The 26,542-nt window shown below is 39.6% G+C and overlaps 1 protein-coding gene across 2 annotated transcripts in view; it reads left to right on the top strand.

The window, feature by feature from the left end:
• Nucleotides 1-26,542, top strand: part of spns2 (SPNS lysolipid transporter 2, sphingosine-1-phosphate) — a 59,445-nt gene that overhangs the window by 28,839 nt on the left and 4,064 nt on the right. The window contains exons 3-12 of one of the 2 annotated variants that reach the window (XM_072375756.1): nt 1,534-1,670; nt 6,302-6,453; nt 8,600-8,666; nt 10,996-11,138; nt 11,590-11,742; nt 11,897-12,086; nt 14,356-14,421; nt 14,889-14,987; nt 18,193-18,356; nt 21,766-21,802. In XM_072375756.1, the coding sequence (XP_072231857.1) occupies nt 1,534-1,670; nt 6,302-6,453; nt 8,600-8,666; nt 10,996-11,138; nt 11,590-11,742; nt 11,897-12,086; nt 14,356-14,421; nt 14,889-14,987; nt 18,193-18,356; nt 21,766-21,802 (1,208 nt within the window). Of the gene's footprint in view, nt 1-1,533; nt 1,671-6,301; nt 6,454-8,599; nt 8,667-10,995; nt 11,139-11,589; nt 11,743-11,896; nt 12,087-14,355; nt 14,422-14,888; nt 14,988-18,192; nt 18,357-21,765; nt 21,813-26,542 lie in introns of both variants that reach the window. The other variant, XM_072375757.1, reaches the window with a different exon arrangement.

Here is a 26,542-nt window from a genome sequence, read left to right as displayed (position 1 = left end):
CACATTATATTTCCTTATCATGCACACTATGATTATGCAGTGCTGAATGTATATTGTTTAATCTTTTTATTGGAAGAATAAGAATCCTAATCGAGATTCATCTATTCATTTGAAAAAAACTGCTGTTAAATGTGTTCTTATGTGCTTGTTGCTGCCTCTTTTTTAGGCTTACCTTTTTTTAATGCAAACATCATTTACAGTTTATTTTTGTCTTTTTTCTAAAAAACTTTGTAAAAGATTTTTCTATTATATTAAATAACAACTGCTAAAAAAAAAGGGTTTCTAAAGAACATCTGTTTATTTTTTTTCTTTTATCATACCAGAATATCACATCATTTACAGTTTATTTTTGTCTTTTTTCTAAAAAACTTTGTAAAAGATTTTTCTATTATATTAAATAACAACTGCTAAAAAAAAAGGGTTTCTAAAGAACATCTGTTTATTTTTTTTCTTTTATCATACCAGAATATCACATGTTCAAAACTACAGTTGTGCTATAATCTGATCATTGTCCCTTATCCTGTGAGTTGGCCTCAGCAGCTGTGGGACAGTGATGTTGTATCTTATATAACACGCCCCACCTCGTTTACTCCATCTCATCTCTAGAGGAGGAAGAGAAAAGTCTCTCCTCTGTATGTTTATGCCGATGATGTGTCAAAACACTCGAGCATTCCTCCCCGATTTCCCTCACTGCTGTCGAGGGTAACATTTCTGCCCTTTCTCCTCTGCAAAGGCACAAAACTTCGCTTTAGAGCATAAGATATTCAGGTCTGTTTAGGCTGGCCCTCCTTATGCATATTGACTAAAAGCCCCAAGAACGAGGCCTTGTTGTCCAGTCAGCAGCGAAGCAATTAGGGATGCATATTTTAAAGTACTTGTGTTAGTTTTACTGGGACATAAATTCACTTGTAAAAATCAAGACAGAGGAATTATTTATGGCCATAAAGCCGCTAAGGTGATCTTTCTGGAAGAATCAGCGCTAGTGTGGGATGTATCGCTTTAAATTGTTTGGAAACTGGTTTGTGTAATTATATTTCCAGCTGTGATACATTAAACCCTGACACGTTGGTAGATTTATTTTCCCCACTGACTCTTTTTTTAGGTTGTCTCTTTTTCTGTCCATCTGACTCTCTGAAGGGCTACTGTATGACTGTATGGGGCTGTAGTTCAAATGGTAGCTTTTCCTGCTCTGGAGCGCTACATTTGCATCTCCCTCTTCAACAGTTTTCTTCACAAACAGAAATGTGCAAATTTTATCATCAGTGCTGTAATTGAGATACGATATTATCCTAAGCAGTCAGAGTTGAGTGCAGCCGTCCTCTGGCAGACCTTCTCTGTGTCTCTGGCAAACTGCTAGCTCACAGTTGATCAGGGCAGGTCTTGACTTAATGAGTGATCCAGGGAGCTGAAATAGTTGGCTCAGCCCTGCTAAAACACAACTCCAAAGCAAACTACTACATGTCCGCATCAGTAGTAATTTTCTGTTCATATACTTTAACCAAAGTAACGCTTTCTCATTTTTTCCTTCCACAGTCTTCATCTGTAGCTTCATGGTGGCAGCTCCCATCTTTGGTTACCTGGGCGACCGCTTCAACAGAAAGGTCATCCTGAGCTGTGGCATTTTCTTCTGGTCCATTGTTACTCTGTCAAGCTCATTCATCAGTAAAGAGGTACGGCATAGCTCTTGCTCTCACGGATACTGTCGGACAGTGGCGACTCTAGAGCTCCAGTAGTATTCCATTAGGTTCCCTCCCTTACGCTGACAAGCTAATTAGTCAGTTATGATCTGGATATGCTCGGTGTTAAGGCAAGTGAAATGAAATGACACGCTCGTTAAGTCAGACACCCGCTTTGCCTTTGTAGACGTTCTTTATGTCTCCTACCCTCCCCTCATTTTTCTCCCTCTCTGGCTACCAGCCAATCAACTAATGAAGACCCATGCCTCACACTTGTCTCAATTACAATACTTTACAGAATAAGACTGTCGTTTCACTGCCCCAAGCATGTGGATTTAGACTTGATATCTCTAAAAGCCTCGATGTGCTTGGAGGTGTTGGGTGCATGAAAGAGCCAGATTATTCCTGGTGGTGATGATGTGGGGGAAGGGATAGCCTGCTGAGAGGAGACATCATATTCCAGTAAATGGCTGTGTTCATGGACATGTGCATGTCAGGGGAACCCTGTTATACAGACCTGATGGGCATTTCAAGTAAAGATTCAGCAGACTAAGAAATTGGCTCACATATAAAGAATATGTGGCATTAAACGCTGCTTGTTAAATGTATGCATTTCAGGATGTATATGCAAGGCAGTATCATGGAGCCACATCTCTAGTGAGAGGGCCATGACTCTTTAGAGCTGCGTAAAGGAGTGACAGCTCAGAGATGTCAATGGTCTCAGGAGGGCATTATTTGACTTAAATCCTCTACAGACCCATCTGCTGCGAGTTCAAGATTGCAGCAACTTGCTGAAGCAAGTAAAACATTCCAGCTGCTTATAGATAAGCTGCAGTTAAGGGCCTCCCTCTGACAAATGTCACAAAGGATACTGATTGTTAATGAGGGCAAGAGGAATGCTCCTCAGGAGCAGCTTTTCTCCACACTTCCACCCTTAAGACATGTTCGTGATTGTGCCAGTCAAATAAGATATAAGTAGTTGGTTGTTATGTCATAGCACTACGGCACTGTCGCCATGAGAAATGAAAGACATGCAATGTAATGAAATGTTAATGACCATTTACAACTGACTCTGATCATTACACATTTAACACACTGTGGAGGGTTTTGGATTTGGATTTGCAGCAGATCTTATGTAACAGAAATCCACCTCTGTCAAGGTGTGCAGCTGCAAGCTTTTTTTTCTGCAGGACCACAAAAGACCATCTTCACTTTTCAGTCATTTAAAAAGACATCAGTGGCTGTATTTGGCTTAGTACTTATGACTGTGAGCCTTGTAGTGCAAAAAGCTACACCTCTCAGTTAATGTGCATTAATTACAATATTTAACTTTTGCCCTCCAAGTTCATCTTCTCATGGAGTTAAAAGCATGACTCATTTAACTTAGTCTCATCTCATAAATATAAGAAAGAAGGACAATGAGAACTGTTGTAATAAGGCTTGGGCAGATAGATTGTTGATCTTTTATTTTTTCAAGGGCAATTCATAGTTTTGATAGCTACCATCAGTGACAGGAAGGCAGAAGTCCGTGTTTAGCAAACAGAAACAAGTTCACTTGAAGGGCGTTCAGACAAAACAAAAGGGATCAAGCACAAAGCTCAGTCAAAGTCCACAAAGACAGTCTAGTTAAGACTGGTGGTGTCCATACTGAGCACGATGCAAGTGAGCAGGAGGGCAGGGAAGATCAAATGATGCAACTGGCAGTAAAGCAGGCAGGTGGGGGTGCCTAGCAGTGGGATGTGGGGAAACAGGCAGAAAAGAGAATGAGCTCCAGCATTAAAAATTGTGACAAACTGTGTCTGCACACAATCAATGGGTGCAGGTTCATCTCTCCTCTTCCAGATGTTTCATTTAATGGACGATGGTATAACCTATCACACTAAAATTAAATTAAATATCTATTAACAATAAACAACTGCTATTTTATTGATTTGAAACAGTCAGTGCTGCTGCGTTCTTGATTCTTGACGAGTGAAAAAAAAGTCTTCATATAACTACTGAGGTGAGAAGAAGTGTCGTTTGATGACAAAGGTTAATTCAAAGTATATCTGAAGTAATGTGTGAAGCGTCAGACTTCACCCTCTGGTCAAAGAAGCCTAATCATTGATCAAACTGTTATTACTGAGGGATGTAGGACTCAGAAGTAGGAAACAGGGAGGATAAAAGCAAAAAGGTACATTAATTGGCAGAGCAAGGGTCAAAACCTGGTAGTCAGCAGGTCAAGAGCCCAGGAACAAAATAAGGATCAAATATCCACAAGCAATCATCAACAGGGGTGAAGCAAATGCAAGAAGCAAGCTAAATAAAATGCATATGGGAGAAATCATTAAAAAATAACAGGAAGTGAACAAAAAGCACTTAAAATAGACAATTTATACACCGGTTAATGTCATGCTGAATGAATATCAGTGGTCTCTGTGTGCTGAGACGAAACGTCTTATCTAAAACTGCAATTTTAAAAATGCAATGATTATTGACAGGATTTAACTTTTAGTTTTTAAACTGCTTGTTGAAAAGCGTAACATATCCAAACTTGTAGCCTGTCTGCTTAACCTCTGCCTGAATAGCATACTAATATTAGAATTTTGCTCAGTTTGCCTACAAATAGAAGATAATATAATAAAAACTGTTGCAAAGGTGTTGCTTTTCCTGAACCTCTCTTTTATCTCTTTGTAGTCTTCAATCTACTCTTAAAATTTCTAAACCAAAAGTTTGTGGTGTTTTTTGGTGTTGCTGCTTGGATCTTTTTTGGCCTTTTCAGCACTACTGTCGTTTCTGTTCCTAACGGTGATGATAGTCTGGTGGTGACCACTCACACAAAAAAAGCTACCATCATGCTCCCACTAAACGGCAGGCCACCGGAGGAAGAAAATAGACTGTGTGTGAATCATTTTAAGCTGTGTGACAAACATGCAGCTACAGCAGTGAAAGCTCTGTTGGGGATCAGTCATAAACACAAAAGTTCAAACATTCTCATACTAAACCAAACGCTGAAAAAACAGTGTAGGGACCCTGTGGGCATTTATCGTTGAAAAATATATGGGTGAACAACACATCAGAGGGGTTTTGAGGTATGGGGGTTGAATCCCTTGAGTGTCATCTTACAGAGAGGTGTGTGTGGTGTAGTCTCCAGAGAATATTTGATGGCTGTGTGTGAATGACTGCAGAGAATTCAGGTCAGTCCTGGGGTTTATATGTTAGCTCTGCTTCTCCGACCCCTCATGTATTCCTTTTTATACGGCGTGATATTATCACAATCCTGCATGTCTATGGAGGAACTAAGAAAATCATACTATATATATACATATATATATGTATATATATATATATATATTAATATGTAAATAATTTTGAACATATGAAAAGCTGATGTGAAATTTCATGCACAGCTCATTAATGAGACGTTATTGCCATAACAGCAAGTTTTCTTGGGCTAACAGACAGAATGCAGTTTTATAGTCAGTATTTTCAATTTGCATCATTGCATTGTGTGGGGGAACTAGATTTCTTTGCAGGTTCACAAGCAGTCACGCAAGCCCATATCTAGTGAGTAGTGGTTACCATGGAAACAGTTAACAATCTGGGCTGCCTTGACCAGAAAGCCTTTAAGCTATTCACTTTTTCTGTTATCACGACATGAATATCTGTTATTATCTGAGGATAACATGTCATGGTAATTTTTTAAATCTATATTAGTAATAATTGTTCAAACTAATTTATTTTTTGGCAGATTTTAATGCATATATTTCACAAATGTGATTCATTTTCTTTTAAGCTGATGAGGATGACCTCCACCAATATTTTGGATCAAAACAAATCTAGTGTTGATACTTTTTTTCTGCCCAAGCAAGAATATCCAAAGGATATGATATGTGAAAGTAATTTATTCTAATTCATCTGCCATTTATTGTTCAAGCCATTCATTTATTTGCATATCCAGTGACTATATGGCAGATGAAGATATCAGAAAAGGTGTGTCTACAAGTGCTTTGTACATTTTCATCCACTTCAGCACACATTGACGTTTAGTCAGCACTTTAATAGATTACATGTTGTGATTGTACAACCTCCAGATGGGCAACGCAGTAATTCAGCCCCAGAAGCAGGTTTTTTAATCGAGGGCTGATAACAAGCTGGATGGTTCCTCTCCTCTTTAGTCCAGAGGATGCCGTATCCAGGATATCCAAAAAGGATTCCAAATTTTCATCCTTCTGATCAAAGAACAGTTTTCCGCATTGCCTCAGTCCATTTAAGATGAGCTAGTATTTTTCACAAAATAGTAAAATGTCTCACTTTTAACATTTAATGTTATCTGTTCTTCTGCAAATAAAATATCAGTTAATATCAGATTCATAATCATTGCATTCTGTTTTCATTCACATTTTAGATTGTAAATATATTTAGTTTTGTGTACACAAATCCTAAGGAACAAAGGGAGAGCTTAGATGATTTTAGTTCCCCAAACTGAAAATGATATATGAAAAAAAGGCCGGTGAACAAAAAGACTTCTCAACAATGTGAAAGATAGCTGGGTTGACATTGTGTTCTGAGAGCAAGTTTACCTGCAGAGCTTTAGATCTTAATGTCTGTTTTCCTTTCTCTTTGTTTCTCTCTTTTCTCTACAGTACTATTGGCTATTTGTGCTATCCAGAGGACTGGTGGGCATCGGAGAGTCCAGCTACTCCTCCATCTCTCCCACCATCATCGGAGACCTGTTCACCAATAACAGTCGCACCATGATGCTCTCTGTCTTCTACCTGGCCATCCCCCTGGGAAGGTAAAATGAGGACAGCTCTTGTTGGCAACCAACAAGATATATATTGTTTGTTTATTGCACTGTATCTCACTGGTTATTAGAAATTATTCAAACACTTCATCTATTGTAACTGTTACTTAGATCTTTAATTAAAAGCAAATAGGAATTTAAACATAGATCATTAGAAATTTTCCTCACAGATCAAAGGGTCTGCCTCCGTTTTTCTTTTTTTTTTTTTTTAAAGCAACCTCACTCTGGTCCTCTCAGACAGGAAAGCAGAACTGGGTGGGAGGCTTTTTCTGAGCTGTGGTATGGGGGTGTGGGAGCAGGAGGTATTATCAAGCTCAAATCCCCAGCCGTTTCAGTCCATTCAATCAGAAAAAGGGCCACAGGGAGAAAACAAACAAAGCCAAATAATGAAAGATGAATGTAGCTGTGGATGCGTTGCAGGAGTCACTTGAGGTTTATCGTTATATACGGTGCTCAGTAGCATGTGTCTGAGCTGCTGCACGCTGCCTGTTTTCCATTTTCTGCATGCACATGAACTCACTGCGGGGCTTTATACTGTCCAACACTGTAAACACTCACATCACATTAAATTTCTGTAATTATATAACCTGTCACTTTATATTGTTTCAGAGGAAAATGCAGTGATAAATTGTTATATAACCTGTTTGGTTCTCTAATCATATCAGTTTTTTTTATGTCAGATCAGAGACAGTTAATGAGGGCTGGAAAGACAGTGTTGACCTTTGAGAGGTGGTGTTGTGACTTGCCAAAATGTTTGGGTCACTATAAACTGCCCAGCGACACAGACAATAGAAGGTGAAAGAGTGGGCCTCAGTAAAGTGCAGTCAAACATCCTATCCAGTCTCCCACTTGTTTGTCTTTACTGAGGTTGTTATGACCATTTTCCAGGAAGTGACCTCAGGAATTAGAGCAGGTTCACAGCATATTGGACCTACTGTCAATTTTACACCATCTTTTTCAAATTTGGCTCCACAGACATGTTTGTGAGGCATGTTGGTGCTTGTTGTGTGTATATTTTTTTAAGAATTAGTTTTATTGCCAGTGTTGAACTTTCCAAACCCACTCTGGATAAACTCTGATAAGATTAGCTGTCCATCACTCACTGGAAATATCAAGCTGACAGGATATGTTTATACTGTATTATTATTTTTGGAGAACTAACCATAGAGGCACTGTTCCCCTTTTTGTTGTGACTGTGTGCAAAACCAGTTGAGCATGTTCAGCAGCCAGTACAGATAAGAATTGACTGTAAAGTTTACATTTGATCATTAATCCATCTTGCACACAGTTATTCTAAAGGAAAAACAGCATCCTCTGGCCAGAGGCTCTGCATGTAAAGACAAACAGGTTTAAAGAAGTCTGAGATATCAGGAAGTCTCATTAGCTTTTACTGAATTCCAGTAAAGAGACTGAAAAGAAGTTGAAATGAGACATGTTAATGGTGAAAAAACACACTGGATTTGGATGCAAATAGACGGGCCAAGGAACCAATGCTTTTTACACCTTTTAAAGACACAAACGATATCTTAGACGAGACTGTGGTGTTAGGCCCATCTTACTTCTGGATTATTTGAATGCAGAAATACAGTTTGATGACGTCTGGTTTATTTTAAACCAATGCAGGTAGTCATCTTTCCCCTCGACTTACGGGAAACAATGAGTCAGGTTTTCATGAGAGCAAAGTAAAGTCTTATGATTGTATCAGAGCATATGACTGGCTTTTATCTGCTCTGATCTATCAACATTTCACTGCTATTTCTTTTTGGAAATAGCTAAGGGAATATGCATTAAAAAAAATGATTTTGTGACAGCACAGCCTTTCGCACGACAATCCTTTTCGTACTGTGCAGTGTTCTTTTTTCTCAGGCGGTACAGAATTTGCGTTTTGTGACTGCGTGCAGACTGTTTATCTACAAACAGACAAACTAGTCAAGCTGCTACTGGTGCTTTGATCACTAAGATATCATACTTTTTTTTTTTTTCGTCTCAAAACTCAGACCCTCAACACAGGTTTAATCACAAACAGGATGTGGGTGGAAAGGACAAACTCACCAACCATCTATATATAATGTACCCTTATAAACTTTAGTGGAGCAGTTTCGTGTTGCTTACATGCAATTTTTGTGTCTGTCTGCAGTGGTTTGGGTTACATCCTGGGCTCCAGTGCCAAGGACGCTGCAGAAGACTGGCACTGGGCATTAAGGGTAAGATTATCATCAGAAGCAGCCTCCAAACATGCACACAAAATGGGGTCGAAGAGCCCCTGTGGGGACTTTTTTTTGGGGCTTGTTATGGATTGGAGTCCCTGGGGTCAGCGGGGACAGAAGCACCAGGGGACACCAATTGCTGGACAGGCGATATCGTCTGTGAAATTACAAAGAAGTGACAGGACAGTGAGACACAAGCCGAACAACACATCACACATCAGCTTAAGCACACCCTCCTTTATACAAATTTATAGAAATCTTAAAATCAAATACGTTAAATATGTTTCTATAGCTAAAAATCCATTAAACATTGTCAGCTTCAGTGATAAACCAAGGTGTCAACTTGTGTATGATGTCTAATGTATTTTTTAACAGCAGTACATAGTTTAGCCAGTGTCATTGTTTCTGCTGTTATTTTAGTTGTTCTTGAAGAAATATTACAAAAACTAAGACACCCCTGCAAGTATACTTATTATACAATGTACTAAACCTCACTGTAAGACAGTGCTTAAGGCAGGAGCAAGGTTTCCATTTGACCTGGTACAAAGACACATGTTGGTTTATCAAAGTTGCTCATAGAGCATTAAGCTAGATCCCTTACAATTAAAGGTTAATTTAAATTCTCAAAAGAAATCCATCTGTTAAAATTGTTGGAAAAAAAAACAAAAACCTTAGTAGCGTTCTTTTTTGTGCTAGCACACTTACTGCATACTTAGGAGGGAACTGCTGTTAAATTAGCAGCATAAATCACAGCTGTTGTATCTCGTTTTTTACTGGGAATCCACTGAGAACTTGAGAAAAAATGTTTGCAAGTGTACTGCTCTATAAGGCATACCAGCCATGATGGGAAAGAGCAATGAAAGGCCTTACAGGACACCACAGGAGCTGTTGGCTTTTAAAATCCTTAAAACAAATTATGACCCTGTGCCTCTTACGAACTGACTGACATTTAAAGGAAGGCATTAAACATTCTCTGAGCGTGTCTCGGTGGAAAAGAATCTTGGACATGAGTGCTTGCTGAACAGGAAGAGTGTTAAAAAACACAAGCAGCAGGGGGGCAGTTTGCTTCAAACCAGCCACAATGACATTCCGATAAAACAATTTCAAAGCCAATTAATCACCGGTGTGGCATGCAGAGGAAAACAAATACCAAGACATGAAACGGGTTCTGCATGACAGTATCCTGTTTTAACGAAAAGAATGAAAAAAAAAAACCCACCACACTGTTTCCGCTTGTTTTCGCCTGTCATGTTCCAGCTAGCTTCCTGAAAATGTCAATGGAGTAAAGTAACAAGGGACATCCAAAGAATTGAGTAGCAGGAAAGGACATTAGCTAATTTGTTTGATTGCCTACAATCTCCACAGGAAGTGCCTAATGGGTCTAGTGGGAGTCGAGGTCAGAGGTCACAGACTTCTGTCGTCTCAAAAAATGCAAAAACAGCTCATATTTATTTCCACTTCAGTGAGATGAGCTTCCATTTCGTTCCCTTGCGATAAAACGTTATTACATGATTCTGATGTTGGTTCAGTTAAGAACAAGACTGGAAAGGACATAATGCAGGAAAGAAAGCAGTGAATGTTGGTGTAATCCTCACACTTGTGAGACCACAACCAAGTTATTGAGCCACATTATGAGCCACATTCGACTCAGAATTACTCCCACAATGAATAACACAAAGGACACACCCACAAAAAAAAAACATATACATACCCTCACATGTTCATATTTTACATTACTAGTACTTATGACTATAAATGGGCTTTTATGCACAACAAAACACTGTATAATATGATTAGTTTCCCCTGACATATTACATTTATTTTGCTTTTGTGCATAATTTGTATTACTCGAACAAATGCTCTTGAACAGATCCCATCCGGTCTTTGCCTTTGGATCCCTCACACATATACACACAGGTGCAAACTTGCAACCACATGAGCCATAAAAGATGATAATGCACATAATAGCAGCTTTGAGGTTTTCACCTGTTCACAAAGCAGCTTGAGGCCTGAAAGCTCCTTTAGTCTCTTGTATGCTTATACATGCAGGCAAGCCCACACCCACACATGAAAACACACACACACACAGGGATAGTAGAGTGAGCAAAGGGAATGCTCTTAGTTTTGGAGGGCTTGTATAGGGATGTCAGGTGTGTCAGCAAATAGTGGTCTCACATTCAGTCTGTCAACATACAATTCTTTGTCCTGCACCTTATGCTCCAACCCTCGTTCCCCCAAACTGTTCCCACTGTGATATGTTAACATCATCGGAGCCCTCATCGCTCTCTCTGAGCTGTATTGATTGATTGATTTCTTGTCCTGCTAGGTGTCCCCACTCTTGGGTATCACTGCAGGAGTTCTGATCCTGCTCTTTGTACCTGAGCCAAAGAGAGGCAGCGCCGACCAGTTGGGAGGACGCATCAAGACACGCACCTCCTGGGTTTGTGACATGAAAGCACTTGCCAAGAAGTAAGACCTGTTCTCAGCTTTAAACAATAAACTGGGTTATTGCAACTTGTTCTATGAAAAGCCTCAAAAATCCAGCCCCCAAGCCAATGGATCACCATGACCAATGCATACTGTCAAACAATAGACAATCATTATACACACATACAATCTTTTCTTGTTAAATATATAAAGAAATGAAGGGTGGCTCAAGATTTTTGTGCAGCACTGTACATAATTTGAATAATTTTATGGGTTTTGGATAAAAGGATATATCAGCATGGAAGCTGCTTTTAGTCAGTACTCAACTTGTGCAAGCAGTTTTTTTTTCTCAGAATGAGTTTATCATTTGTTTGCAGTTGTTATCAGAGAAACTGAGATTATAGAGATTGTCCTGCAGATAACAGTAGCTTGTTTCTTTTTTCTTTTGTCAAGATAATTACCTTTGTGATTTTTCTGTTTCTTTTTTGGCTAGTCGGAGCTATGTGTTCTCCTCCCTGGCATCGTCAGCAGTCTCTTTTGCCACAGGTGCGTTTGGTATGTGGATTCCTATATACTTGGCCAGGGCTCAGGTGGTACAGAAGACAGCAGAAGATTGTACAAAAGAAGTTTGCCGGAGCACAGACAGGTGAGAGCTTCTGTTTGACTTGGGCAGTAGAACATATTTGATTGAGTAGAACTGGTTTTTATTTTAGCTCTTTTAACTTTATAGATGATCAGCATCCTCTGGTTGGTTATATGGTTGGTTTATTTTTTAATGAAAAAAATGTTTTTTCATGCAGCCTCATCTTTGGGGCAATTACCTGTGTGACGGGGCTGTTGGGCGTGGTCATAGGGGCTGCCACCACACGCCTGTGTCGCCAGAAGACGGAGAGAGCTGACCCGCTGGTGTGTGCTGTCAGCATGCTGGGCTCAGCCATCTTCATCTGCCTCATCTTTGTGGTGGCCAAGAAGAGCATTGTTGGAGCTTATGTAAGGTTCACTTTCTGTTAACTTTTCTTATTTATTATGTCTTCAAAACAAGAAGTTATGATTATGATTTAGTCATTTCACTTTAGCGGTATCCAGTAAAAAGCATATCTCTGACAAAAGAGTGATACTACAAGTAATATTTGGATTATTAAGTTTGTCTAAGAGGCTGAACTTTGAAAGAGAAACTTTTGCAACCAGCCAAGCGAAATGCCTTAAGCTAATCGAGGTGGGGTTGATGTTTAGATAAAGTGGTAAGAGGACGCCACGCCATTTCCTTTCATGCTCTGTGGCATTGTGTTGATGTTATAATCATAATGAATAGCTTTAATTGCAGGTTAGATTGAAATGACCGTGGCAGGTAGCTTAGGCTCATACCTCCTTTTACCAAAAGGTAAGAATAAAATGACTTAATGAGCATGGCATTTGTGAGTCTAATTGCCTTGAGAAGCAGGAAAGGGTGCAACTTCACAATTACTCCTTTGAAACAATGCACTTTGGGCTTTTGGACTAACCAAGTACAAATATCTTGCTCTTATCAGTGACAAAGGAATAGGAACTGACCCTCAACAAGTTGGCTGGTAATATTGAGGCAAATCTTGGAAATGTTTTCCCATGCGTGTGAAAGAACATAACAAACAGGCTTCCATATCCTAAATATGTGACCGTAGCTGGCCTTTACAAGTCTGATATCTTTTACAGCTGGATCCATGCACAGTTTGTTTTTTTACATCCCATGCAAGTTGTATTTAATTATCTAATGATGTTTACAGTATAAGTTAGGGATGTTAAGCCAATGGAAGTGACTGTGCCTGCTTTTATGAAAGCAAAAGAACCTATAATTTAAATAAAAGAAATAGACTGTATGGACTGATTTGATGGTTTATATCATTAAATGATCTATGAGAAAAAAGAAGACTAGTCATTAAACAACTGCTAGATAAAATAGTTCCTGATTGTGAAGTAATTGCTGATACAAATAATGATTTGGATTAAATGAAGTAAGATTCATATGAACTCCCATTAGGTCAAATGCACATATTTATCAGGTGTTTGGCAGCAGCATGTCTCAATTAGAGGCAGGTCAATTAGACCTGAGGTGCGGAAGTATCCATATTAATTACACGATTACACATCTGTCCAACTCAATATTTTACAGTTGCCATGTCACATAAATAGGCTTTACCTTTTACTAATGGACTAACGTGACACCTGAATTCTATCTCTGGATAGATCACAGAAGGAGAAATGATACAAGTGAAACTTGCTCCAAGAAGTGAAGCCTTTTTGTTGCATGCAACATACAAAAGTAGTCAATAACATGAGACTTTCCTTCTTCTCTCATTCCTCTACTGTACCATATTAAATTATCTTACAGTATAGCAGCACTGGTAAGTGAGCAGCTCAAGTTTCATTGCAAAGAGCTGACAGATGTGTCATATTATAAGGCGTGACATGGTTGTAACAGTCGATGTTGCACTGCTGTCAAGGCCAATCGACTCCTCGCAGCTGTTGTCTCGTCAACACATAACTAATATGAGGAAAGGCAGCGCTTCTCTCTTCTAAGAGGCAACATGTCGGTCACGGTGTCTGGTTCGCAGCTCTCAGAACAGACCCGTCTACATCTCCACTGTCAGACCCCTACTGTAGCTCTCTGCACTTTACTGTAGTTCTGGCATCCTGGCAGTGTGTGGGGGGGTTATTCCCCAGCAGGAAACACATCAATCGCCCGTGTTAAAGTGTTTTAGATGAAACCAGCCAGTACAGATACGTGAGATTCCATCGCAACCGAATCCCTCCGGGTCTACTTTTAAGAAAGTAGCCAAGTATCAGCAGCAGCTGCTACCAGTGCAGTAGCCTACAACTACATGTAGTATATTGCATGGTATATAACAGTATAACAGTATATTTTCTACTCCACCCTCTCTGAAGGAGGATATAAATTCATATCTTGTAACTTGTTGTTTTCCACATTAAATGTCTTTGACAAGAATAAACAATTGTTGTCATCCCATTCTGGTTTTCAGCTTGTGGGGTGCATACTCAGCTCACTTCGACCAAAATGAATGCCTACACATCCACATATAATTGAGCCATGACATAATAACATGTTTTTGAACCACCACAACCAAAGTACTTTTTTTCAGTAGAGGATTCTCGCAGGATAGAAATATCTTCAGCCTCCTCATCTGGCTTTATGTCATGTCAGTGGGAATTGGCTGCTCGTTGTCAGCCCATTTTAATGTGAGATCTCCTCTGCTTTATTTTTCAGGTTTGCATCTTCATTGGAGAGACGCTGCTTTTCTTGAACTGGGCCATAACAGCAGACATTTTAATGGTAAGTACAGAAAACCTGTACTTATCCTCTGGGTTACTGGAAATTCCTGCAATGAACTATACCAAATGCTGGTTATCAAAATAGAAGACATTTTGAGTTGGGTAATGTATTAGTGGACCCTGAAGGCTACATTTTGGCTGATATTTCCTTCTTTGACACTGATTCAAGGAGGAAGCCTTTTCTTTAATGTGTTTGAGTATCTAAAAGTGAAAACAGAAGATCCAATTAACCAAATGTAAGCAGCCTCTGATTTTATGATTACTTTTGAGACTGGTGAGACACAGACAGGCCATTGCTCATATTTGCAATGTTACTTCAATGTAAGTGTTTTCGAGACTCAACCAGGTGGGCTTTGTGTTTGTAGCTGATGACTCATTTTGACCAAGTGAATCCTCTGGGTTTTTTTTTTCATAACCTTGCATAATCGCATGTATTTTTACCCTCCATCTCTGTCAATCTCTGTGCAGTTTGTCGTTATTCCCACGCGGAGAGCAACGGCGGTTGCCTTTCAGAGCTTCACCTCTCATCTCCTGGGTGACGCAGGAAGTCCATACCTGATAGGCCTGGTAAGACTCTCTCCAGCACCACCTCTGTGCTGGTTATCTCAATGTGAAGGATAATATATTTAAGATGTACTCCAGGTTATAAATCTTGAGTGTACTGCATCAGTGCCTCATTCATGTGCTTACAATACATTCATATAGCAGTTTGGCTCTCACTTTAAATGGGCCATCGCAAAGTGAGGCACAAGAGGAGCTTTTAGCACACGTCTCAGGAGAGTTGGTGAACAGAGCTGCGATTTCACCGCTTCTCTCCAGGCTGTCAGTGGTATTCTCTAGTAAATCTTATAGTTCCCAAGAGGCGCCAATGTTAGTGTATTTGATTGGTCAGGAGATGAGAGTGGTCCTTGCTGGAACACTGGGCCTCTCAAGGTCGCACATAACTAGTGGTCCCACCCCACCCCACCCCACCTCTCAACCGGCCACATATACCCAAATAATAGCATCCAGGAGGCCAGAATGAAAATGCTGCTCGCTGTTCAATGGAGTGTGAAACAGGATTCACCTCAGACTGTCAAGGCACATTCTTCTCATTTTAAACTGAGAATGAGCATTTCTGAAGTTAAATAGTAACTCCATGGAGACACGCATTGTGTATGCTTTAGTGGACTGTTAAAAGAAGCAGGAAATAGGGTGTTCTTCTGCACACCAGAAGTATCCCAATGTTAAACATTTTATTTATGATGCATTTTAGTGGCAATAAATTGCTGAGATACAATAGGCTGTCCTATCGCTATGTGTTTACAGTGTGTTTTATCGTTACACCTCTGGCTCAAAGCCTGAGTTATGTTAACAAAAGCAGCGGAAGTCTTTGATTGGTGAATCAAACTGATCTTTGAGATCCTCTGTCAGGGTCTGACAGGCTGTCAGCAGACACAGCTGTCTGCCGAGCTGTGATGAAATGTACCTTTTTTTTCATTTCTTTCTTGAAATGGAAATTTTAAACTATTGTCAGCAGCAGATAAAAGAAGGAGAAAGTTTCCTTCAAGCACAAGTAGAACTGTTACAAAGGACTGGTCGGATCAAATATTGCCTTGAAATTTTAAAAGAATTACTCAAATATTTGGAATCTGACTCAAAAGCTGACAGTTTGTCTAAAATCTGAATTACTGAAATTCTACTGTTGTAAAGGTTTTGTTGGTGCTGTAACAAACCACCATTAAACTACAGAAAATGAATCATCAACAATTTTGATAACCTATTAATAGTTGCAGTCATTTATTAAGCAACAATCCCACATGTCTGCTGGTTCTACTTCCTCAATGGAAAAGGGCTTGAAGGTTTTCTCTGCTTTAGATCAAACTAAAATGATAAAGTGGGAGACAAGACCTTGGGCTCTCAAAGTGTCTCTCAATTTCTTGACATTTCATTTAAAGAAAATAAGATTAGCTAATCAAAATGGCAACAGTTTGACTAGTAATTGAGGTAACTAATGCTTGTTTCCCTGGTTTCACTCTGACACTATTTATAAAAAGCAGAAAGCACTGTATAGTACAGTTGCTTTGCTACTACTGCTGTCAAAGCAAAGGCTCCTTCTGTCAGAATAATGCAACCTAGAAACATGCACACGCTAATTCTGCCAACCTGAATAACTCCGGCATGGCCTGAGAGTTAGTCAGTTACCCTGATCTGCTCCACCCAGCTTCTGGGGTCATGACTCTCTTCTGAGTGAAATATTGACTGGTTTTTCCTTCCCCCACAAACCTCGACTGAAGATGTGTAGAAAGCTCTGAGTGCGTCAGAACTCAGTGCCTTGGTTCATGAAGACAGGTTTAGCACACGAGTGTGAGGAACTTGTTGTGACGCACAGGCAGATCGCGGGCAAATATGCGGTCGCCCATGCAGGCTGACACAAATACTGTGAATTAGCAAAGAAGGGAATCTGAAGAAAAATAGGCTAGTGGTTATTGCTAAGCAACCACAGGAGAAAGAGAGGGAGTTAGTCACTCCTTTTGGTTCAAAACTGGGTTTTTTCATGTGCGCCAATCAGACCTTAAGATGATATATTCAACACAACAAACCAGTGTGGCAGCTCCAGTTCTTTTTTATGGCCACAGGCCACACAACCAGCACCTCCTGTTGTGTAAAAAACTGCTTTAGTATATTTGAAATTCTCTTGAGTGTGAGCCAAGATTGGTTTCCATCAGCACGTAGACTCAGGCAGTTGTCACTTAAGAGTCCCCTGTGAAACACATAATGGGCTCTTCCTGTATCATATGTGTAGGACATGACCACAATAGTGGGTAGCAGGGGAACATCAGGGACAATCTCTCAACCATCATCCAAGAAATGCCTTCTGGCTCAATAATTAGACAAGCAGCAATTCTGTGCATATTTTTAGCAAAGCTGCTCTGTGCAATTTGCAGGGAATTTAATGTACCTGATGAAACGGATTCTGCGCTGACCACACACACACAGAGTAGCTGAAATGTTCAGCTGATTTTGCCACATGTATATATGTGTACGTTTATTTAATTTCTTCCCCATTGCTGTCTTCTTCTGTACTCACTCCTTGCACTCCATGCCCATATGGACAGACACTGCATACCCAGGTTCACTGCTCCGACATACCCCTGTCAGCGATTCTCCAGCTCCCTCCATAGAGAACCTTGTTCTGCTGACGCTAACATGAAATTAATGTGCTTGAGCCAGTGTGACGTATGGCTGCTCAGACTCTCACTCACACAAAGCTTAGAAGCTCCAGCTTGTTCCTGCTGTCCATACCAATGCACAATCTGCTAAAGGTTACCATCAGCAGTCTCCATTCCTTTATGTTTGTCACTGCAGTGATCTAATCCGGTTTGAGAGCTGCCTTATGAGTGATACTGGGTGGGAGAAATGGTCATTTCACACCCAGCACTGTCCAGCTGTTGTTTTCCTAAGCCCCACACATGACACACAGAATGCTAGCGTTACTGAGGCCTTTAGCAGCAAGATGAGCTATTAGCTGTGAAACCCTGCCCTGCTGAAAGAAAAACAGGGGCGTCTTGCATCATGCTGTGTGGCAGTTTTATCTGTTACTATGATGATACATGCAGAAGTGTGCAGCCAGAATCGTGTAGTGTGTCAGAGCAGGATGGGATATTTTAAGAACTTATTGGTGAGCGGTTAGTTTCAATAAAATTTCTCTTGTCTTTCTTTTTGTGGTTGTCTGTGTGTGCTGCTACTGGGTGATGTGGGCGTGTGTGTATTCATGCTGGCCTGGGTGCAGATCTCTGACGGCCTTCAGAAGAACTACACTACATCAGCACTGTGGCGGTTCCTCAGTTTGGGTTATGCCCTCATGTTGTGTCCCTTTATCATCGTCCTGGGGGGCATGTTTTTCCTGGCCACGGCCCTATTTTTCCTGGATGACAGGGAGAAGGCAGAGAAACAGTAAGTGACTCAGACATTGCTTGAATAACTCATCATTATTTCATTCATTATTTATTCATTCATTCCTTTTAAATCTAATACCAGCTTGAGTTGTCCATTCTCTGACTTTCAGAGTAAAAAGCTTTAAAAAAATCCAAACACATGACCCAAGTGCAGCATTAATATGGTGTTATAATATTTATTTAGATTTTCTGGGAAAACGCTGTGCTTTTTTTACCCTGAAGTGGGAGTTTGACTTGAGTCACAGGCACAAATTGCCTGTGGTGATACCAAAAAAGGTGCCAACCCTTGAAGACCCAGAAAGACCCCAGAGCCAACAGAAAGTCCCAGTAAGCTAACAGTGCTCAAAAACCTCTGATTTTCATATTGATATTTTCCTTTTTCAACCACCAAAGACAACAGGAACAGTAGCTGGTCATGGCCTTAAAAGGCTCAAACAAACACACTCATCGTCTTCTAGTTTATTACGCACAACTTCTTGTTTTTTTCTATTTTTTCACCACATTAACTTACTCCCCTGGTGCCAGCGCTCTAAGAAATTATTTCCTTCCTGCTGAAGATGAGGAACAACTTTAGACAGGATGTCAGTGTGATGTCTGATGTCTGTCTGCCGTATCTTCACCCTGTGGAGTTGGTTCATTTTTCCCACACCTTCAGAAATCATTTTAAACAGCATAATTATAAAGTCTTTTTCACATTTTTATGAAATGTTTAAGTCTATCCCAAAAAAGATGTCCATTTCAGGGACTATGCTGCATTTTGTATTCTTATGGTCAAGCTGTGATATATCCTCTGTGTATTATACAAAGGGGTATGTTAATGCCACACAGAATTAACATATAAAGGGGTCTTTGCAAAGACACACATCTATGGTTGCCATTTCTGAGCCATGCTGTGGTTTCAGTTGGGCTTACTCCAGGAATAAAAGGGAAGGGGATGCAAAACAATGACCGAAAGAGAAGCCACACACTTGAAATAGTGCCAGTAACAGATATTAGCCTGCGGTCCAAAAGTGGTTCAAACTATCTAACCACACTATTGCATGTTGTGGGCAGATGGCACATGTTCACTCAAACTACAGTTAACCACAACCCCTTGACTTTCACACAACACTCTGTTGGCAAAGCGAATGTTGCTGCAGATGTAATTTCAAAGCCTAGAATTTAAAGAAAAAAGCAGACAAAAGTGACTGGATGGTCATTCTGTCTCCTTTTTCACACATCCTTAACGTAAAAGTGTGCATGATGGCTTCAAGTTAACTATGATTTAGAGCTTATATTGTGTCCCCATTTACTCCAAGTCAGCCATAATGATTGTTATTAATTTAGTAATAAAGCACTTTTGAGCCTCTTTTTTTATGTGCCTCTGACTTGTTTTGAAGTACACCGACTTTTATTATGAACATTCCCGGCCCTGAAACTGCCCAAGAGAGCCCTTAGGCTGAGATACTGCAGTTCATGACTTTGGTTTCCAGCACCACACTGCACCATTTGCTTTACAGTCACTTGACATTTTTGTGGGCTTTTAATGGCATCTGTGTGACCTCTTTAATGCGACAACAAATTCAAGTGTATGGCTGTACATGTGCAGGGTTCAGAGAGAAATTTGTTTTTATGACTGTGGTGTTAAATCCCACAACTGTAGGGGGAGCCAAAAAGCAAACTCTCCGATGCTACTTTAACTATTAGTAGTTTCATATTCACTGTTGATGTTCAGAATGTGAATACAGGTTGATCTCTTAATTGTTCACAAATTTGTTGAGTGATCCACGCCACAGAAGAAACACCAGAGATGGGCTGTTAGGAAGTTTGTTTCTAGAGCACGTTGGAAACCAGACATGATATAAAAAGTGTGTGCTGCAAATCCCTGTTAGTATGCTCGAATACTATACTATACTCAAAAAAATGCCTCTTTTTACTTTTAAACTACTTTTCCTAAGCATTCTCCCTTGACCTTATTTGAAAAACATTGGAAGTTTAAAGAAAGTTGATAGAAGAAATTTGTAAGGAATAAGAAAAAGACAGCTGCCCTGCAACAAGAATCTGTCCACATTTATACTAAGCTGCAAAGCTGGTCTTCAGAAGTATAACTGTAGCTGTTCAAAGAATACTCTACCAAAAGGGCATGAAATACTTTGTTTAATTTGTTCTTATCTTTTATTTTCATGGAGTCTTCATGATATAAATCATTTTAGTATAAGCTATTGTGTTAGATATTACTTTAGTATCAGGGTTTTAATTAAAAAGAAATTTAAATGAGGAAAATTTAAATTTTCTGGTACGAGCTGCTCGTCAATGCTGCTTACTCTCACCTCCCTGGGATCATATCTGTTTACATGAATCCGAGTTAGTGTAACGGCAAGGAATTGTGTGACAGAATTATCAAATTTCCTTTTATAAATCATGGTTCAGTGTTTCCTCTGTTAAATGAGATGATAAAGAAACAATTGAAATTCCTTTCCTTGGAATCTGAATAATTCACTGGAGCTCCTATCATGGCTGCTGTTCAGATACATCCAGGACATTTTATTCAGCTATTAACCTTCCAAAGCAAAAATACCATTTTTCGCCTAATATTCTCTACTGTCAGAATCGTTTAACTTGTCCTTAAACAAGAGAGTCATTCACTTTGCTCATATGATCCCCTGATAAATGGTTATGCTGTGTATATAAATACACAGCAAACATATTGTTGCTTCCTTTACAAATTTGTACTAAACATAACAAATAAGGACAAAAAACCTTAAACAGCAGCAGCTCTTATGTAACAAGCTAAAAAAAAAACAACACTTAAGGGAACAAGAAAGGTGACAACATGTATAACGTTTTACAGTTATGGGTTGTTCCATGACTGTAATGTTTATATATTCCATTCACCCCATAAATCTCCCCAAATAATATATTCCCCTTGACTTTACAGGGAGCTACTCATCTTTTTACCCTTCCTTTCAGTGTGTCCCCAGAAACTCAGTGCTATTTATAAAACGCAAGCAGCCGAACGAGTAGCTCACTTAGGCTCATGTGGCTATTTCCAGCCATCAAGACTGCTTTATTATTCCTGGGTTCTTCGCTTTTTTTGGCTGCAGGGTTGCCATTTATAGCTCAGGTCAGTGCGTGCCCACCCCCCACGCATTCACACAGTCCGCATTTACACTTGGTGATTTATGAGAGCAGAACTGTCTCGTCTGCCACGTCAGTGAGCCTTGACGGTACAGATCCAGCATAGGTCAAGATAGGCTGAAGACTGCAGCCTGGAGGAGGAGAAAAACAGAGAGCAATGAAGTGTGATTGAAAGACTTAAGACAGTCTACATGCGATGAGTTAAATCAAGAAAAATGGATAGAAAAAGACTTGTGGTCTTTAAAAGAATTGTGCCTCCCTTGTTCCTAAAACGCCTCTTCTCTCTTCAGGTTGAACCAGCTGGCACGAACTCCCTCCTCAGTCAAGGTATGACCAGGTAAATTGCCTTTTCTCCTAAAAACACTTAAACACAAGAGCTTTTCATATCAGCACTTCCACAGGCAGTTTGAGTGGTTGATAACAAAGAGGCATTAACATTTAGAGAGCTCTCTTCTCATTACAAGACAAGCATCATGTTGAGGCTCCTTTTATTTGAAGGCACACAGGATTTAAAATGCGCTTTGACCTGAGGCCACAAAGTGCATTATGACAGTGGTGATGATAAACATGATGATAGACAAATGATTGGTCTGTAAACCATTTCCCATCAAACTGTAGTCAGGCAGGTTCAAGGCATTATTAGAGTTGGCCAACAATCTGGCATCTTATCAAGACTTTAAGGGCCTTTCCTACTTCCTGCCTTTATCAGACTCACGCACAACTTTTGTAATCATTAACTCAGATGAGAAAACACAATAACTGGCAGGTCACCAGCCAACTCTACATAGTAGGACAATGGGGAGCTACTGTAGTTGCCACTGAAGAAAAACAAGGATAAACTTTGACTCCTGATAAGAAGGAAAAAAGGAATCTGTTGTGACTTATTTGTAAAGGTTATCATACCTTACCCGGAGGTCAAGGTTGTATGCCTTTCTTAATAGCCCTGTTTATTTGACAAAATTCTGTGTACTGAAGTGAAAAAATAGGTTGTTCATTGGTATATTTCAGGGTTTGTTTCACCACCTTACAGTAATGTTCTATATGTGAAATGAAAAGGGAGGAATGAGAGAAAAATTAGAACAGTGCCTTTTTTTATACCTGATTTGCCCAAAATTAAATATCTCAATAAGGTGTAGTCATAATCCCCCTGACAAATGTGCTGATCTGATCGTACATGATAAAACTGCACCAACCAGGAAACTGAAGCATGTAGAAATAGTGACAGGATGGACAGAGTTCAGCACAGGAAACAGTATGATCATTTGCCAAAATTGCAACTCCCTGTAGTATTTGAGAGCAACGGCCGATTCAGTGGAAAAATTGTGTGGAGGTGCAAAGTCATGCAGGCAGAGGACAAGATGACCTCAGGATCCTGCTGACAAGAATCCCTTAGATTTTAAAATATACGTTCACCTCTAGACAGCCATTAGTTTCCATTCATTTTAATTTGGGTCCTATCTTTTCTGTTGATCTATCCATTTTCCTTTTCCACATACAGCACATTTTAGGCATTAAATATAGAAGAGGAAAAGAGTGCTGACAACTCAACTACATAAATGAAATTATAATCTTGGTGCACAGTCATTTCAAAGAATAAAACTTGTAGAATACCAGCACTTGCTGATGAGGGGTCATCACGTTTAGTGTGGACACGATGAACGTGTCTTAGCAACAAGTCATCATCATTGTAACTCAATACAACAAGTTTGACAGTGTAACAGAGCCAGTGAGCTCAAAACACTAATCGGCAAAGAGAACATATGATTATTTTAAAGGATCCATCTGTGGGTAAAAACTAGTAACCTCCAGATAAAGAGATGTGACTGTCAGAGACAGGAAGCCAAAAATAAATCATTTTAAAAAGGCAAAAAAAGATGTTTCTTCCTACACAACATCAACAAAAGGGAAACAAAATGACTAAAGAAAATTATTTAATTTCATTCACAGAAATGTGAAACACCGTTGGCAAAAACATCCAAATCAAGGGTTTATTTACAAATAAGATAAAAATATGTAAATAAACGGCTGAAATAAGGGACATGTAAAAAGCCCAGATAATTAATTAACAAAACTAATGGTAATTATGACTATTTAAGGCATTTTACACTACGATGGACATAAACTGTACATGTGAATATGGTCAATATAATGACATCAAACTTGATAAATAGAAAATAATGTACAAAAACTATTCATTAAGAATTAATGTTGTCGTGGAATAAATAGGTCATGAAAACAATTCATTGATAGTTCCTCCTTCAGACTTTTTGGACACACAATAGAATATTAACCAAAAAGTAGAATATTAACCAAAAAGCCTCCCTTTGGATACAGATATCTGCCTCTGTCACTGCCCCTCTTTGTAATTAAAATTAACACAAATGAACAAGAACAAAAACAAAGATTAAAATCTACTCTTTAGTTCTTTCAGATCTTGTGCACAATGTCTCTGAATGTGTCAGAGTGCAAACATTTGCTGCTCTCTGCTTTATCACCAAATAACAGCAGAAGACAACAAAATGTCCACTTCGATGTGTTAGTTATTAGAAGCAACTTTCAGAGCTCTGCAGGTTGAATTACTCGGTGCACTGATGAAAAAGAGGCAAAAGATCTGCTGGAAACCAAAAAATGTTGCAGTGTGCTTTTGAAATTTACATGCGAAAAAAATAAGGAAACACAATTCATCCCAGTCTCACAAGAAAACACGTAATAGGTGCATTTGTTCACATGTTTTGTATAAGGAGGTGTTTAGGCTAGCCATTTTTGCCTTATCTTAACCAACTGGGATAGTGAAGTTGAAAGGTGTAAAATTGTTGGCTCTCTTACATGAGAGTATAACACTACTGTCCACCCACTAAACCTTCTTATAAGCACTTTTAAAGTATGTGATAACTGTGAAATGTCACATTTGTGAGAGGAAAAATAGTATAAAAAGGTAGAAGTAAGCATAATGATTTTTCTACCCCAGAAAGTGTAGGAATCAAGCTATTTTTGAGTATTCATGTAGAAACTGTTGACCAACTGTGCTGTTGAGCAATGTAGCTTTTACACATTCTGGTGTGAGACTGGGTTTCACAGTGTGTCAGGAGAAGGACAGATTTTGGAGGAAAATACATAAACTTGTATTTATGAAACAAAAAGTTCTGCAGTGGCAGGGAGTCCAGAAACATAAATCCAAAGTCCAAATCAAAACATGCCAGGAACAAAACTAACCCTGGCATCAAAACTATGCTAAACTCTGGCAGAGGACACTTGGAGTGGTAAATACATAGGGGAGTAACGACTAAGGTGATGCAGGTGTGATAATTAGAAACTAGGGTCAGGTGTGTGAGGAGAGCTGAAAGCTGGACTAACTGAGAAAAACACGGGGCAGACTCTGGAAATAAAACAAGAATGTGGAAACAAAAGCAAAGAACCATAAAACTGACATAAATTTAACAAAATCTAATCCAGAAACCACTGTTTCTGGCTGTTTATATCTAATTTGCTGAGAAATGTGAAACCATCAGCTTTGTCTTTCACTGCAAGTGGTGACATTACCACTGGCAGAGAGATATTAGCATGAAAAGCTAATGACAGGTGACATGAAAGGTTCCCGCCTTACTGCCACACAGATCATGTTTCAACAACAGCCTGAGGGTTTCATCAGTTCTCTGTCACTCACAGCAGCTAAAGCATTCAGGCCCCACTGTCAAGGAGGGCTAATTATAGAGAACAGTGATTACAGCTACATGAGGTCAGAGTTGGATGTGACTGTGAACTGTTCATTCGACCCTGCAGAAGAATCACTCCGTGACAATTGATTTTCAACTTGTTTGTCTCTGAAAAATAATCCAATCAGCACCATGTAGTATGTTTTCCCTTGAGTCTGTTTCACAGATCAATACAGTTCTCAGATCACCTGCTCTCTGGTGACAACTGAGCACTTCCCACTTCACACACATGAACCATTCAAGCTACAAACACACCTCTCTGTGAAACAATTGAGGAAGACAGGGTGGTGAGACTGTAGCAGTAGAAAGTTAATAGAGACTGTTTAGATTAGAAAAGGTGTTTGACTCTGTCAAGAAGTGGAAGTGAATGAGAGAAGTTTAGCAGAGGAGAGTGAAGATACTACTGCTGAATAAATGAGGATGAAGCAAAGCAGTAATCGCTTAAGCTGTTATACATTACAGGCTATTAATCTCCAGTGAAGCAATCCCAGATGGCGATCAGATACACTGAGATCTAATTAACTTCCTCTGCAGCCTCCTCTGACCAAGCTCACCCCCAACACTGCACGATAACGTGAGGACATCCCCGAGCTGGGGGTTGTTAAAACATCAGCAGGAGACCTGACTCTGGGCTTCACACTCATTTATTCAAGAACTATAATCCTCTGTTATTCAGAAGGGAAATTCACATCACAAGGCAAAAATCTGTCCAAAGTGTTAAAAATGTTTATACAGCTGCAGGCACATACTTTCCTGCTTTGCACTCTTATCATTTAACAAAAAACGCCAAGTCCCAAGTCAGCGTTGCTGAGTAACCACAGACCACACACTCATATATACACACAGAAAAGTGTAAAGCTTGGCTCTGATGTGACCTACATAGCTTACAATGCATTCAGAAAGGCTTATAAAATTTAGATCTTCCTGTTTCATAATGTGATGAACGTCCAAACCTGTTTGCCAGACCATTTACTTTTTTTTTCCTATCCATTCTTTCATAAAAAGCCATTCAGATCTATAGCTTTGTCAGCCCAGGCATGCTTGGTCATGAATTGCATCCTGGCCAAAAAGCACCACAAGTTGGTTTGATTAAACTTTGTTTCGTTGCCAAACCAATCAGCCCTCCCCTCTGCTCTAGAAGCCAACAGTCTCCAGTGCAGTAATAGTGAAGCTGTGAGGAGACTGGCCACTCTTGCCCATATCAAAGCATTCACAGCTCTAATTATCTCTGTATCACACTGGCATTTTAGCAATGTCATTTCAAGTTTGGCTCACAAACAATTTGCACAGTTATAGCAATTACCGAGACTGATTATTGAGGAAAATGGTTAATCTCAGAGTGAATTGGATCTGG

The sequence above is a fragment of the Leuresthes tenuis genome, unplaced genomic scaffold (assembly GCF_036924035.1).
Source record: "Leuresthes tenuis unplaced genomic scaffold, fLeuTen1.0.hap1 SCAF_21, whole genome shotgun sequence".
Lineage (NCBI taxonomy): Eukaryota > Metazoa > Chordata > Actinopteri > Atheriniformes > Atherinopsidae > Leuresthes > Leuresthes tenuis.
Note: the sequence above shows the minus strand (reverse complement) of the source record. Positions and strands in the feature narration are given on the sequence as shown.